At 35.8% G+C, this 17,788-nt stretch overlaps 1 protein-coding gene across 2 annotated transcripts in view; it reads left to right on the forward strand.

Annotated features, from left to right (window-relative positions):
• The window catches only part of LOC111148521 (procollagen-lysine,2-oxoglutarate 5-dioxygenase 2), a 96,976-nt gene that overhangs the window by 27,118 nt on the left and 52,070 nt on the right, over positions 1-17,788 (forward strand). For both annotated transcript variants that reach the window (XM_022505145.1, XM_022505154.1), the window contains exon 2: positions 15,597-15,688. In XM_022505145.1, coding sequence (XP_022360853.1) covers positions 15,597-15,688 — 92 coding nt within the window. The remainder of the gene's footprint in view (positions 1-15,596; positions 15,689-17,788) is intronic.

The raw sequence follows: 17,788 nt of genomic DNA on the forward strand, positions 1-17,788 counted from the left end.
ATAAGCCTTTGGGTATTTCTAATGCGTGCTAATATTTGTGAAACACTGGACAAGGACATTGGCATAATTAATCAGATTGGGAAAGTCTGGACTAAGGATCTAGTTGGATCTTCAGGGTTCAGGGATCTCCAGGGGTAGAAGGAAACTAAGCCGGGTATAGGAGGTCCAGAGGTAGAATGTTCCAAGAATGAGTACACAAAAACATTTCTCAGAAACTGAGGAGTATGTCTGCAAGATAAAGGAGAGTCAAGGGAACAGAAATCTGCCAAAGACTTTCTTGTTAAGTAAATTTTGGGAAATAGATGGTTAGCAGGGAACTTGGAAGTTATGAGTGTTAGCATCAGGCAAATCTTGAGAATGGTAAGCCATGCAAACATTAAGGCAATGCATATATCCTTTTTTTGGGTGGTGAGCATTTGAGATAACAGCTCTTTTGACAGGAGCTAAAATTAAGGAAGATTGTCCAAAACCAGATTCTAGTCATCTATTGAAATGATATGTCATGATAGAGTTCTGACCTTTGATGGAAGTAGGCTAAGAAACACAGTTATTAAGAAAGGAATATATCTCTGCAGAAGAGCTTGGAATTGGAAGAACCTGAGCACTGAGAATATGTCAGTGTGAGCTGGAACAAAGTTAAATGGCCTCAAAGGTAGTGTTTAGACGGGCTGGTTTTCACATAAATCATTAAGGTCAACAGTGTCTACTCTGTGTTACATGTCAAATTAAATATTTTACTTGAAGATAGGTGATTTATAAATTATACATCTTTCCGTCTCTTCATTGCCAGAATGATAATGGATTGATCAAATACTTTCATAGCTTTCTGTTTATGAGAAAATATTTTAATCGTATATATGTGTTTACTATGTGATATCAATCTTTTTTACCTTTTTCCCCTAATTTTGAACTTGAATAAAACAGTGCTTCAATCACCAGGATAATATAGCACATGTTTAGAAAGACTTTTGGCTCCTTGCTATAACTGACTCACTATGGGCACAAAACTTAGAAAAGTGAACATGTTCAGGGTTTTATATTTTGCAGGAAATAAGATAGAAGTTCAATTGTGTAGAGTTTCTCTGCTGCTGTCCTTCAAGTGTTCTAAGCCCCATGAGGGGCTTAGAGGTGCATGCTTACCCATATCACATCATCCTCACCTCATGGAATTTGCCTAGATCTGGGTGTGTAGTGCAGGGGTTCTGATGCACTATAACTGGTATGACTGAGGCTGTACTGGGAGGATGGCTGTTTTAAGATTGTGAGGTTAATCAGACACAGGCTGGATTTGTGTAACAATGACTTGTCAGAGAGAATCATCCATGTATGTATTTTAACATATGATTTGGTTCAGAATTCAAGTAAGTCACTATTCAAAATTGAGAGAAGAAATAAGAAGGGAGAAAAAACTGGCACTTAGACAATAGGGAGCCAATTGGGACAGAGGTAATTATACCTTAGGTGAATTTTTGTCAGTGTGGCAGATGGGAGCACATAGAGAACCTTCTCTATAGAGAATCTTCTATATAAGTCTTTATATCTAATCAAAATAGTGTTAGAAAGCCAGTTTTACTTAGAAAAAAACCTTTATGAAACAGTCTTCCTGTTATTTTTAGTGTTTCAGGGATTTGTATACTTTGAGACATATAAACTACCTTTTGGTTTATTCTGTCTTTAAAACAATCACAGGTCACTATCCTGTCAGAGTTGAAGTAAGTAATATTTTTCACAAAGCATTATTGTGTTAATTCATCATAAATTTTGATAATTCAGAATGGAATCTAACAAATTCCTTGTTTGGAGTAATATGAGAGAAAATCTCAGCAGGTTCATTATTTTATTTGTGCAACATCAGAGATAGGAGAAAAGAAAGAAATGTAAAAAGATGAAACTGAAAGCACTAGAAGAAAAGAGGGAAGATTGTTGTATAGCTGTAGAAGGTAGAAAGTCTTTCTAAAACCTAGAAGACATAAAAGAGTTAATGGCTGATAAAAACAGTGCTATAAAAAAAGAAATTCTGCCTGACAAAAATCATACAATCAAAACAAAGTCAAAAGATAAATGGGGGTGCCTGGGTGGCTCAGTGGGTTAAAGCCTCTGCCTTCGGCTCAGGTCATGATCCCAGGGTCCTGGGATGGAGCCCCCCATCTGGCTCTCTGCTCAGCAGGGAGCCTGCTTCCTCCTCTCTCTCTGCCTGCCTCTCTGCCTACTTGTGATCTCTGTCTGTCAAATAAATAAAATCTTTAAAAAAAAAAAAAAGATAAATGGTAAATGGGAGAAAAATATTTGACCTGAAAGTTCTACTTTGGATTTATTCTACAGATACAATCTTATAAGTGAAATAAATCAAACAGAGAAAGATAATTATCATATGGTTTCAGTTATTTGTGGAACATAAGGGAATAGCATGGAGGACATTAGGAGAAGGAAGGGAAAAATGACGGGTGGGGTGGGGTGGGGTGGGGTGGGTGGGAATCAGAGGGGGAAACAAACCATGAGAGACTATGGACTCCCGAGAAACAAACTGAGGGTTTTAGAGGGGAGGGGGATGAGGGGATGGGTGAGTCTGGTGATGAGTATTAAGGAGGGCACATATTGCATGGAGCACTGGGTATTATACACAAACAATGAATCATGGACCACTACATCAAAATGTACTCTATGGTGACTAACATAACATAATAAACTTATATAAATCATTATCCATTACAGATTTTTAAAGTATAGCATTGGATTGGAAACAATGTGAATACCTGTCACATTAAATTGTAGTTTATCTATATGTTGGAATATAGTGTAGCTGGATTACATTTGAAAATATCTCAAAGATATGTAGATTTTAAAAAGAGATGCAAAAAAATTTTTGAACTACAGAATAGCCAAAAAACTGTTAATAAAACATCAATAAGCACATATTTATCAATAATTACATTAAATGTCAATGAACTAAATTTTCTAATCAAAAGAAATGGAATGGCAGAATGGACTAAAAAAAACAAGACACATTTAAATGCTGCCTATGAGGGACTCACTTTAGATGTAAGGACACACTGGAAGTGAAGAGATGGAAAAAGATATTCCATGCAAATAGAAACTAAAGAAAGCTGGAGTAGCTATACTTATAGCAGACAAAATGGACTTTGAAACAAAGACTATAGTAAGAGACAAAGAAGGACATTACATAATGTTGAAGGGCTCTCCAAGAAGAAATAACATTTGTAAGTATTTATGCACCCAACATATATAAACAAATATATAAAGCAAATATTAACAGATCTAAAGGGAGATATCGACAGCAATAAGTAACAGTAGGTGAGTTTAATATCCCACTTACATCAATGGATAGATCATCGAAACAGAAACTCAGTAAGAAAGCACCAACCTTAAATGATACATTAGACCAGATAGACTTAACAGTTAACATTTCACTTAAAAGCAACAGAATATACATTCCTCTCAATAACACATGGAAAAGTTTAAAAGATAGATCATATGTTAGGCCACAAAACAAGTTTTAATAAATTTAAGAGAATTGAAATAGTATCAAGCATCTTTTTTGACTGTAGTGGTATGAATCCAGAAATTAATTACATGAAGAAGACTGGAGAATTCACAAGTCTGTGGGGGAAACAACATACTACTAAACAACCAATAGATCAAAGAAGAAATCAAAAGAGAAATAGGAAAGATACCTTGAGGCAAATGAAAATGGAAATATAACATACCAAAATTCATGAGATGCAACAAAAGCAGTTGATTTTTTGAATCTGACCCCAAAAGCAAAAGCAGCAAAAGCAACAATAAAATACACAAAAGCAAAAAGAAAGAGAAAACCACTGAAACCAATAAACATGTTGTACTATGTCAAACTAAAAGGCTTCATCATAGCAAAGGAAACCCAACAAAATGAAAAGGCAATCTACTGAATGGGAAAAAAATATTTGTAAACCATACTTCTGATAAGGGGGTAATATGCAAAATATATAAAAACCCATGTGACTGAACAAAAACAACAACAACAAAACAATTTGATTTTAAAAAATGGACAGAAAGTCTAAATAGACATTTTCTAAAGAAGAAATACAGATGGCCGACAGACACATAAAGAGATGCTCAGCATGATTAGTCATCAGGAAAATGCAGATCAAAACCACAGTGAGATCACAGACACTTTTTGAATGGCAAAAAGATAAACAATAACAAGTTGGTAAGGATGTGGAAAAGGGGAACCCTTGTGTAGTCTTGATGGAAATATAAACTGTTTTAGCCACTTTGGAAAGAGTATGGAGATTCCTCAAATAATTAAAAATAGAAATACCATGTGATCCAGCAATTCCATTTCTGGATATTTGAAGAAGATGAAAACGCTAACTCTTAAGTTATGTATGCTCCCCATGTCCATTGTAGCATTATTTACAATACCAAGATCTGAAAACAACCTAAGTGTCCACTGATGGCTAGATGAGTAAAGAAATGCAGTACATATATTCAATGGAAACTTGCTCAGCCATAAAAAAAGAATGAATCTTGCCATTTGCGACAACATGAATGGACCATGAAGGCATTATGCTAAGTGAAATAAGTCAGATAAAGACAAATGTCATATGGTCACTTTTATATGTAGAATCTAAAATATGTATCAACCAAATTTATAGATACAGAGAACAGATTTGGTGGTTGCCAGAGGTCAGAGATAGGGGAGGGGAAGGAAAAATGGATAAACTTTTTTTGCTTTTTAAAAAAATTTTAAATAACTTGAATAATAAAAAATTTAAAATATGCAAAATTGGAGTGTAGGATATATATTGACATCTTTTGAAGCATCTATAAAAACAACATTATTGGTATCTCCTAGGGGAAAGTCAGCTAGAAGTCTAGGAGAAAGGTCTGGGAAGGAATATCACTTCCTACTTTATCACCTAATCCAAAAAAGTAAATTACTAATTTAAGGGCTGGGGAAGGAAAAATCAGTCATTGGTATATATAAAACATATGTTTTAAATCTCTAACTTGGCACAGTGAATACTAGAATGTTTCTGACATTTTCTGGGACATACTTTCCAAAAAATAGAATATTTCTCTTACAAAAAGATGAAAGCTTATGACAGTTTACAACACAAATTAAACACTAAAACTCCTTTTTTTTTTTTTTTTGGAGTCTTATAGTAATTCTATAGAAGGAGCTATCCATAAGTTGTAGATATCGAATCATCTACATTTAATTTTACGTTCCCCAGGTATCAAATGTATAGATTCAGTTTTCTAGAAATCTCTTAAATATAACAAGTTCAGTTTGTTGAACAAGGTGAAGAACTAGGAAGTTGTTGGGGGAGGAGTCTGAGCTGCCAAAATAGATGCCGTAAAACTTTCCAGACAGCGTGGGGACGGGCTGCTGCTCAGATTAAATGTATTCATTTTGTGCAAGATGGATACAATGGAAAATACCCTCTTTGAAAAAATGTATTTATAATGTGTTCATGGCAATGTGGAGTAGAGGAAGCAAATGTTTATACTTGAAGATGAGGAATGAAAGTTATGACTTTTTTCTTGTTTCCATTTCAGCCACTCTATACTTTATTAGGTGTGCTTTTAATTTTGCATCCCAGATTCATTTATTTTTATTCCTTTAGGTTAGGCGGACTTCATGATGACTTTTCTTTTTCCATTATGGAGGAGTAAGGCCATTTTGGATCAGACACTTCATCCTTCCAACTTTCTCTCAGAGTGTGGCTTGCTTAGCCACAAGTCCATCTCAAGTTGACACCTGCCCAAGGGCAGATCTTCTTTTCATTGTAGTTGAATTAGCAGGAATATGTTATCTTAGCCTCTGCTGTTTTATACTGGTTGTTAAGTTTGCAGTTGATGCCCTTGGCTTATGACTCTGGGAAATATTTTTAGTGCCTATGTAAAATGTGGAATAAACAGCAATAAATCAAATTTGTTTGAATAAACTACATAACCTTGGGACCAGATTTTTGGCAGACAATTCATAGTCTCTGCTAAAGCATTTGGCTAGCAGATGGGTTGCCCCAGTCCACTCAATGGACGTTCTCATTATTGTTACATCTTTCTATTTTGGAGGTTGCTGTAACCTTTGAACCCTTGGAATTCTACAGATTAAAATCTGTTCTGTCCGTGAAGGGGGCAGCACCTTTTCCCATTGACATTAAAATTATAACCAAGGTACAAATTTCTTATTTTGAATGAATCAAATGTACCCCCCAAGTCAAAAATCCTGGAAAATGGACTTCTCCTCTTTGTATTAATGTTTATAAAGATAGGAAACACTGCATTTCCAAGACAGTCCATTCATCCTGGATCCTTTTAATCATACTTTGTATTTGCTATGGCCTGAATGTTTGTGCCTCCCCCCCTGCCAATGTTCCTATGTCGAAAACCTAACTCCCAAAGGTGATAGTATTAGAAGATGGGGTCTTTGGGAGGTGCTTGAGTCACAAGGGTAGAGACCTCATGAATATGGTTAGTACTCTTATAAAAGAGGCTCCAAAGAGACCTTAGCCCTTTTCACCATGTGAAGACACAGGGAGAGGGTGCTGTCTGTAAACCAGGAAGAGGGCTGTCACCATACTGGTGAGGTAATCTTGGACTTTCATCCTGTAGAACTGTGAGAAACAAATTTCTGTTGTTTATAGACTACAGGGTCTGTGGTGTTTTGTTATAGCAGCCTGAATGGACTAAGACAATATTGATATAATAATCTGCCTTCTCTCCATTAATTCTTCCCCAGCCAGTTATCTTCTTTAAAATAAAATAGAGGAAGTCTATTTTTTTCTTTTCAAATGTGATAAGGTAAGGAGATGTTGGATTTTTTTTTTCAGGTAGAAAAATTCTCAATCTCTCAACTATTCAGTATATGAAATAATTGTCAGACCTCTAACCATGATGGTCAAACTCCATATTTGTCAAAATTTTCCTCAGTGTAGCATGCCAGACATCTCAAAATTTTTCATGCATGGGCTGCACTGATTACAGAGGGATCCTCACCCCTCTTGTCAAGATAGCTTTTTTGTTTTTTTGTTTTGGCCAGCTGTCTCATATATTGGCTCATTTTTGAGTTTTTATTCTGATAAAGCCTGTAGGGTACTTTTTATCCTTTCATTTTTTAAAGTCATGTTTTGTTTACCCTGATCAAAGCCCCCCTTACTGTGATCATTCCTGGTGTTTAAAATTTAGTTTCCCCTTCTAAACTCCAGAAACAAATTTGTTGGAACTCAGTGTATAGTTTTTGGCTGCAATCAGGTCCTTGCATTTTTATCTCCATGTTTCTGGAAGGGGATGGGGATGGCTGTAGAGGAGTGGGTCTCCTTTAATTTTCTTCTTATCTATCACCTTTAGGTTGAATTCTTAAAATTTAGGTCACGGATATTTATTGTGAAGGATGGTGGGGTATTGGGTATTACCAAAGAGAATTACTGAATTGGAGTTCTTAAAGTTTGTTGTTGTTGTTGTTGTTTTTACACATTTTGAATAGATTATATTGTTCATATTAATGTTTTTCTAGAGTATGTGAATACTTTTGTGATTAAGTGAAGAGAAATTTAAGTATAAATTTATTTAAATTTATTAAATATCTATATCAATGTTTTTTTATAATTTTCTCAATGGTTGCTATGATTAATATGGTTATAGAGGAGCACACAATTTTTGATATTAAAAATTTCACCTCATTCTAAAATTCCAATGTTATCCTAATAGTTACTCAAGTTTTACTGACTACACATATGCTAAAATTGATGTTTTTTGTAATATAATTATCTGTTTGAATGCTGTTCTTAAATGCCTTTAACCTCTCATAGCACTGTGAAAGCAACTAGCTGCTAGGAATTATCAGGAATAATATTAAATATCTCTTTTGTCTGTGTCTTGAAATTTGTCTTTCATTCACTACTAGGTTACCTAATAAACTAAACATGGGTATATACTATCAGGAAAAATGGGCCCCCTTAAAGAAAATTAGAAAACATTTTTTAAAAAGGTGATATTTAGTGTATGTACAAGTTTTTACTTGAAAAAAAAAGTTTAGAAATGTATATTATGGTTTGAAATACTTATGAGGGAGACAGGTGGTCTTTGTCGATTTTGACCTTTTAGGTGCCTAATGCCTCTGGTGGTCTTACTCTGGTCCTGCTTCACTTGATATCTGGTGTTGGTTAAACTTCTGGTTCTAGAAGTGTTTATCCTTAACGTGATGCTATCCTACCATTTGGCTCCTGGACCATTTGTCATTCAGTCTTTTATACGTAACAGGCAATATTCACCTTCTCTAATCCCACTGCACATAATGCCATAGGGATCAAATCATCCTGATTTGCTCAGGACTTTCCAAGCTGTGTTTTTGTTTTTGTTTTTTGTTTTGTTTTGTCTTGTCTTAATTGTGTGTGTGTGTTTTAAAGATTTTATTTATTTATTTGGCAGAGAGAGGGAGAGAGAGAGAGAGAGAGAGAGAGAGAGAGCGAGCGCGCGCACACGCGCGGGTGTGCGCATGAGCACAGCAGGGGGAATGGCAGTCGGAGGGAGAAGCAGACTTCCTGCTGAGCAAAGAGCCAGATTGGGGGGGTGGGGGGCGGGGAGAGCTCTATCCCAGGACCCTGGGATCGTGACTTGAGCCCAAGGCAGATGCTTAATCCATCCCGCCATCCAGGTGCCCCAGGACTTTACAAATTTTAGAACGGAAATCCCCATGCTCTGGGAACTTTCTTAGTTCAGAGCTGACTGGAGTGATAGGTCACCCTACATACTGCCCTTCCCCTCTACCCCACGAGATATCTCCTGATTTGCTGTAGAGCTGTACATTGTCCAGAGTAGGCTGTGGAAGCTCAGGCATCCATTAAGAATGCGAATGTGTGAAGCTGTTCCCTATGTAGCATTAGTGGTTGAAAGTTTATTTTTACTTTTTTTTAAGTGTTCCCTTTTTTTCCCACCCTTTCCTACAAAAATCCTAAGGAATTCTTTGATGTCTGACATACCCCTTTTCAGTTTTTTTCTTTGTTGTAATTTTTGATATTAGTTGTTTTTGAGGCATTATTCTTTTGTTTTGTTTTTTTTTTTTTTTTCAAGAATTTCACAGAATACGATTTCTTTGCTACCTATACACTGTAGCTTTGGTTTAATTATCATAGTGTTTGGGTGACACAGTACTTAAGAAAGCAACAAAATTGTTCAATAGGACCTAGGAAAACCATGTTTTTTTAATAACTGAGAATCTTGAAGTCCAGTCCTAGATTGGTTACCACTGAGTTGCAGGATCCTGAACAAGTGTTTTCTCTTTAGGTCTTTTTTCCTCCTGTGTAAAAGAAGTAGACTCTGCTACATTATTTATGAGGTCACAATTTACATTAAAATAAAATGACTCTGGAGCACCTGGGTGATTCAGAGGATTAAGCATCTGTCTTTGGCTCAGATCATGATCCCAGGATCCTGGGATCCAACCCCTCATTGGGCTCCCTGCTCAGTCAGCAGGGAGCCTACTTCTCCCTCTCCCTCTGCCCCTGCACGCGCCCCCCTCCCCCGTGCTCTCTCTTGCTCTGTCAAATAAAGAAATCCTAAAAAGAAATAATAAAAATGAAATAAAATGACTCTTGGCAAAAGAACAGAGTGTGATTGTCTTATGTACCAAATACTTCTTCTTTGGAGTCTGGAGTCTTTTCTGTCTCTGTAGTGTGACCTTTGACCCCTAAACCTAATACCTATCCCTTTATCAGGCACATAACCAATTAGGCCTATAATGTCTTTTTTCAGATGAAGACTTGCTGCTTGTCATTAGAAGCATGTTGGGTCTGGCATCCTCAAGGCCATCCATCCCCAGATTCAACCATTCATTAGGAGGACTAAGAGGATGTAGCATTTAAGTCATACTTATTGTTGTGATTTATTATTGTGAAAGGATATTAAGCAAAATCAATAAAGGGAAAAGGCACATGAGCCAATCCAGGGAAATCAGATGCAGCTTCCAACCGTCCTTTCCCAGTGGCGTCACACAGGATTTGCTTAATTCCCCTAACAACTAACGGTGACAGCACATGTGAAATGTTATTCATCAGGAAAGCTCATTTGAGACTCAGTGCCCAAGGTTTTTAGTGGGGGCTGGTCATATAGGCAAGCTCTGTATCAAAATTCCAAGCTCCTAGAAGGAAAGCAGTTGTTCAGCATAAGTACATTGTTTCTACACTTTAGGCACAGTGAACCATTCCTATTGGGAATGGTGGGAACCCTCCCTATATCCAGTTTTCCAGATGGCAGCTAAGGACCAACCCTGTATGCAGGTCTTTCTAAGAATAGAAGCTTCAGGCTTGCCACGTTCTCTCTTTTCTACACATGTAGTAAAACTCAAAGTTTGTATCTAGTCTCTTAACTTCTCACTAGCAAATAAGTCCATGTGAAACAACGAAAAGAAATGTACTTTGAGAAATAACTGAAGTTCTATTCCTGGCTTTGCAAGTAATATGTTGGTTGACCTTAGTGAAATTGTTTAACTTATTTAAACCTTACTTTCTTCATCTGTGAGTTGGAGATAATAAAGCTAATGACATAGGGCTTTTGTTGAGAACACATTATTTTATATACACATACATATGAAGCATAGATTTACTTGTCCCTAAATCTACTCACTCAACAAATGTTTATTAAGAACCTACTATATGCTGAACACTGATATAACTTAGAGGTGTAGTGTTGAGAAAAAGACATCCTGTAAGACATTTATAGTCTAGCTGGGGGGAAAGACTTTAATCTCAAATAATAATTGTGAATATTAATACACAATTTGTGGTAAGTGCCTTGAAAGTGAGGCAGTCAGGGACAGTCTCCCTAAGGAAATAGCCTATTGTGAGAATCTGAAATTTCAATAGGGAGTGACTCTATCAAGAGGTCAGGAGGGGAATTAGATAATGATGTTGTATAGGCTCTTCTCTTTAGGTGGGAAGGAGTAGGTGTTGTTGGAGGGTCAAAAACAGCCAGGGCAGTTGGAACAGAGAGAAGAAAAGGAGAGAGCGGTAGTGGATGACATTGGAGAGGGCCACTGTCAAAGACCACACTTAGGCACCATCCTAAGAGCAATGGAAAGCCATTTAAGGGTGTTTAGCAGTGAGTGTTTTGAAAAGATCACTCTGGCTGCTTTGTAGAGCTATGACTGATGTGGGTTAAGTGGGTTTAGGAGACTGTTGCAGAAGCCTGGGTTACTGATGGCCATAATTTGAGTTAGTGTTATAGCCTCCTTGGAGATGGGGAGAAATGTAAATATTTGAGAAGTCATATCTGCATTTTCTTGCTGAACTATTTGAATAAATAGCTTCAAGCTAAACTGTTTTTACAGAGGTTGGGTTTCTGTGTTTGTGTGTTTCAATCATTACTAGCACCATAAAATCTTGAGAGTTGGAAGGGATATCAGATTCTTGAGTGTGTAACCCTGGTTAGAGGTGGAGTTATAACCTGCTGAGATTTGCACAACTAAAACCTACCTTATCCATGCATTTGTTGAGTAGAAATAAGAGGATACTATCTATGTAGATGTATGTAGACTTCACAGTGTCAGCCACTTTGTGTATATTAACTAATCTAATTCTCACAACAAACCTATCAGGCAGGAGGTGCTATTATTACACATACATTATAGATGAGGCATAGTTGGAGACACACAGAGCTGACCAATTTCTAACAAATAAATGGAAGAGCTGGGATTCGAACCCAAGTATTTGTCTTAAGATTCATTTGGGCAACCCCAGTGGCAAACTATGATTCTTAGGTCAAATCTGACCCACTGTTTTTGTAAAGAGAGCCAAAAAAATTAATAATTAAAAAAATTTTTTTAAAGCATTTTAAAAGGGGTGCCTGGGTGGCTCAGTGGGTTAAAGCCTCTGCCTTCGGCTCGGTCATGGTCCCAGGGTCCTGGGATCGAGCCCCGCATCAGGCTCTCTGCTCAGCAGGGAGCCTGCTTCCTCCTCTCTCTCTCTCTGCCTGCCTCTCTGCCTACTTGTGATCTCTATCTGTCAAATAAATAAATAAAATCTTAAAAAAAAAAACCTTTTAAAAAAAGAATAAATATAAAGAAGAATCACAACAGAGATTATATATGGTCCACAAAACCTAAAATATTTGCTTTTAGGCCTTTCACCATGAAAGCTTGCTAGTCTCTGCACTATGCTAACCATTACTAAGAAGATACGATATGTTCTTTCAGTAGAAGGTTTAGAGTCATTGATAAAGGACATATCTGGTCATAAAGTGAGTTAGTTGCAGAGAGAATAGTATACTCATAGTTCCTGTTTTAGAATTATTTTTCTTGCTATCTGCAAATTTTAAAAATTGAGGACTGGTTTGACTTTGAGCAGAGAAAGTTTCTTGGAAAGATAAATTTATCCTTCCATAGTAGGATCAAAAACAGCAGGGCTAATGCTGAGTTAATTAATGTGATGACTGTCATTAAGACATTGAATTTCAGATGACTTTTATGTGCTGATTTAGCATTTGGAGATGGTATATTATCCCAAAACTTTCTCTTTAAAACCTATGGTTTGCTTTTGAAAAGAAAAATTAGGTCAGCACTAAATATTGATAAATTCTGCTTTTATAGCAACAACTATTTGGAGAAAGAACGCCTCTTTAACAATGTATTTCTCCTGCCTCCAGAACTGCATTAGTAAGAGAGAATATAGCGTACTGATGGCATTTCTAGATAAACTGACTTCTTGGTTTCTTGAGAAATTCTGATATTCATCTGAATTTTTATAGAGAGCTATATATTTTGCCACTTCATATTTACTAAATCTTACTAGAATGACAGGCATTTGGGGGATTGTAAAGATGATTACAGAAGTTTTTGTTTGTTTGTCTTTTGCCATGGTGTGAATTTTCATTGATAAATGGTGGTTCTAATCTGCCACACTTTATAGATGCATTATGTGTTTCTTCCTCATGCAAATGGTATTAATCTATTTTATGATAGGACCAGACCGTGGCAATAGAGGTTACATTTGGTCACAGTTAAACTTCCATTTGCCTTTTCTTTGACACCATTATAGATTGGTTTCGGTAATGGTTGATGGGTGCCCCTTATTCAAGCATATGAATATTCATATATATGAATATATGAATATGAATATATGAAATTTCCTTCCTCCATCATCTCACATTATCATTTTGGTTGTGGTGCATGAATTGAGTGAAGTACTAATAGTAGTTTATTAAATTACAATTTTTTGGGTTAGACTATTTCTGCTGTTTCATCCTTGTTTTTACTTATTTAAATGGTTAAGAGTTTCATGTTGAATATTTTTCTGTAATTTTTCTGATTGGAAGATTAGGGATTGTGTATAAATTTGAACTCTCTTTAATTGTAGGAATTTCCAAACATATACAAAAGAATCCAGTTTTAACAGTCATCACATATGGCCAGTCTTATTTAATCTTTATCCTCCTCCTTCATTGCCTCTTCTCAACCTCAGACAATTTTAAAACAAACTGTAAATACTGTATATTATTTCATTGGGTAAATACTTAATATGTGTCTCGAAATTATGAGGACTTTTAAAAAAATCAATGCTATTAGCACAATAAAAAAGTAACAGTAATTTCCTAGACAACAAATATCCAATTAGTGTTCAGATTTCCCTAATTTTCTCAAAAATACCTTTCTGCAGTTAGTTTTTCAAATTAGAACCCAGCTAAACTCCATGGTTTACTTTGGTTGAATTATCTCTTAATTCTATTAATATACTATATTAGTTTCCCTTCCATTCTTTTTCCCTTTTGCCACTGATTCCTTAGTCAATTGTGAAATCAAGTGTGTATCAAATTTATGTTAAAGTTTTGATAGGATACTTCATAAATGGTGACCAATTAGACTCTTGAATTGATTGGTGAAAACTTATGAGTGGTACATGTCAACACTTTCTTTTATTGCTCCCGGTTGAGTAAGATTTACTTCTCATCATAGCAATGATACTGAATAACAGGTCAGAGGAAACATGTTTATATGTAATGCTATTAAACATAACTTTCTTTAACAAAATTACTAATTCATTATTTGTTTTTGGTGTTTTTGTTTTGTAATTAGAAACAATAGTAAAACAACAGTAGTCCTTATTTGGCAAAAGATTGCCAGACATAGTCAGACTACACATTTTTAATTTTGCCTTCTGAGTCATTGGATTTGGTTACATTTCTGTCTACTCAGTGGTCTGGCCAACATTACTTTTCCTATTAAGGATGTTGAAATCCTTGCTGTAAATTTCATACTGAAAATAGTAAGTATCAAAAATCCATCTGACCAAAATCTAAGCTTATGGATAATTCTTACGATTTATGTATAAAATATTTACAAAAAATCTGGTATTCTCTTTCAAAATTCATTGTGAATGGTAGTATATCACATTTTTTCAACCAGTTAAGCCCTCTTTGAAACTTTACAAATGAAATTTTGTTTTTTAAAAAAGAATGGTTAGTTTAAAAAGTACTCTTAAAATATATTCATTTGGGCACTGACAGCTTTATGAAAATAACTTATTTTTCCTTGAATTTTTTTTTCTCATAATGGTGAAAATTATGTGAGATACACCTTTTTCCAGGAAAAAAAACCCTAAGAATATTGATATTTATCTCTATGGAAATGTTTTCTTTTTTTGGTTGACTAATGGATGTTTGAATCTGCTATTTCTTTATATGTATTGCACCTATATATTATATTGTTTTATTTATTTAAAAAATTTGATGGAAAATTATTTAGATTTATGTGGAATTATTTCTAATTAAATTCTTTTTTTTTTTTTAGATTTTATTTATTTATTGGACAGACAGAGATCACAAGCGGGCAGAGAGGCAGGCAGAGAGAGAGGGGGAAGCAGGCTCCCTGCTGAACAGAGACCCCCCGACGCGGGGCTCGATCCCAGGACCCTGGGATCATGATCTGAGCTGAAGGCAGAGGCTTTAACCCACTGAGCCACTCAGGCACCCCTCTAATTAAATTCTTTAATGCATTAATGCTATTTCCAATAATGGCCTTTTACTTAGAAGACATTTATAAATTTGTGGATTTTTGGTTATTGGTAACAGGCAAGTGAGAATCAAACAATACAGCTCAGTGCCTAGAATGTTGAAAAGATGTTAATTTTTGCTTTCTTAGTCCATGGGTCCTTCCATGTCCTATGGTTAAAAGAAATGTCCCAGCACTTTTGATATCTGCTAATGTACTTGCTTCCTTTGTATATTTTCCTGTGTGCCTTTTCCTGATAAAGATTCTCCTTAATAGCTTTTATGGATATTTTGAAATGATTTCTTAAATCTACCTACTCCTACTAAGAAGTGGTTTTATGTTGGGTAGAAAATAATCATCATCCTTTATAAAATGGTGACTAAAATCTGTGTATTTACTAGAGCAGCACTGATTTGGTTTCCTTTATTTGTTAAAAAAACGATGTACTGACTGTGATGTCAATGTTGCTGTGGCTTTTAAGAGTTACAAAAACTAACAGGAGGTAGGCGGGTAGGTTTAGTGAGGACTCTAATTACTATTGTAGGTTGTAAAATGGGATCATTTAAACTCTTGGTTAAACCATCTTATGTAAGCCCTTCTGTCTTTGCAGGTAAATTATTAGTCATAACTGTAGCAACGAAAGAAAGTGATGGATTCCATCGATTTATGCAGTCTGCCAAATACTTCAATTATACTGTGAAGGTACGGTATATCTTTTAATTCATGAAGATGTTAGAATATATGACTAAAGTACATTTTTTCATAACAGTAACAATACCACCACCACAATCTGCAATCCACACAAGGGAGTTGAAATTTGGTTACATAGTTATTGAGTTCGTGTATATAGTTGATTGTCTTACGTGTATACTTTGACCTTATTAATACTGTGCCACTTAGATAATAATTTCTTCATATTTGATAATGCTTTATATAAACACATTATATAAAAGAACATAAAAATATGGTTTTATATATATATATATATGTTTCTTTTGAGGGGTCATATATAAGCACAGCATAACAGATTTGACAGTAATGTTTTTCACTTACTTTGAAGGATTTTTTTCTGTAATGGGTGTGTCTGTCATAATCTGTTTCTTTGTCTATAGAGAATTAGAAACATGGCTGTGAGGAGAATAGCTTTTCTCTCCCATTATTGAGAGTTGTTCTTACTGTTGTTTGTTTTAGAGGAGTTTGGGAATATAAAAGTATAAAAATGTTTTTTAGAAGACTGACCTCCAAAAGAGTATCTCATTGATAAATGATCAGAGGAAACCTGGGGACTTTAGTAGAACTAGTAAACTGAGTGTGAAAGGCCTGCCTTTTTTATTTACTTACATATTTTTTTATAGAAATGAGGATCTGTCAGCCAAATCTTTTCACAAGTAAGAGGTGGATGAGGGGGTATCCCAAGTAGGAAAACAAACCAGCCAACTAACCAACAAACGGAACACATTTACAAACCTCCCCCCAAAACCAACCAACCTAAAACCAACCAACCAAACAAAAAACAACTTAAAAAAAAAAAAAAAAAAGCAGAAGATCGTTTTGCTTAGGGAAAAACTGAGCTGTTTTAGTATGTAATGTAGAAATAAGGTGGTATTCACTTACATAACCCGTGGGAGATGAGGTACAAATGTTAATATAGAGTAGCTATTAAGGAGGCTAAGCTCTGCTGGAAAAGAGATCTAGTGTTAACAACCAGATGTTTAATGTGGAATAAATGAGAAATAGGTTAGAAGTTTGTTAGGATAGAGGAAAAATATAGTAGTATGTACTGATAGAAGGCATATGGAAGTAACAGTGAAATCAGAGTAACATAATGCTGAAATCCAGTTAAGGGGGGGAAGTCTTTAGAGTTTGGACTGGGGAGAGTGTGGGATATTCCTTATATGTGAAGCTGTTTGGAACTTTATATATTGTATTCTGTTGAAACCATATAAGCTAGATATTACTTCATTTCTAGGTAAGGAAAACTTGCCCTAGGGTGTATAGCTATGAAATGTCAAATCTTGGAACCAGCCCATTTGAGTGACTCTTGCTGTCTTCCCAATCATGAAATGTAATAGTTCTTAAAGTGTGGACTGCAGACAACCAGCATCAGCATCATCTGGGGAATTGTTAGAAAGGAAATTCTCAAGGCTGACATCAGACCTACTGAATCACAAACTCTAGCAGCAGGACCCTGTCAGAGACAGTAGGATCCTATATTTTTTTAAATATTTATTTGAGAGAGAGAGGTCATGAGTGGGAGGAGCACAGGGAGAATCTCAAGCAGACCCTTCACTAAGCACAGAGCCTGATGTTGAGCTCAATCCCATGACTCTGGGATCATGACTTGAGCTGAAACCAAGAGTCAGACATCCAACAGACTGTGCCACCAAGGCACCCCAAAGCAGTCTGTGTTTTAACAGTCCCTCTGTGTGATTCTGATTCATACTATAGTTTAACACACTGATAGAGTGGAAAGAAAATAGAGAATAGAGCTTAGCGTGGTGCACTGCACAGAGTAGGCTTTTGCATGTGGCTGGGTCTGGTATTACTGTGATATTGGAGAAATCCAGAAGGGTTTTGGAGTGGAAGTATAACAATCACAGAGTTATAGGAGGGCAGTTTTTAGGACAAAAACTAACAATTCTACTAGACTAATAATTCTCCTAGACTAGCCCCAATATGAATCCAGATCCACATCAATTTTGAGTTTTCTTGGTAGTGTTTATCTCCAACCTACAGTAGAGATGGTGATCAAGTAACAACTAGAGATCTGAGGCTAGGAGCCCCATGGGCTTTGCCAGCTAG

The sequence above is a fragment of the Enhydra lutris genome, unplaced genomic scaffold (genome assembly GCF_002288905.1).
Source record: "Enhydra lutris kenyoni isolate GAN:26980312 unplaced genomic scaffold, ASM228890v2 scaffoldscaffold2, whole genome shotgun sequence".
Lineage (NCBI taxonomy): Eukaryota > Metazoa > Chordata > Mammalia > Carnivora > Mustelidae > Enhydra > Enhydra lutris.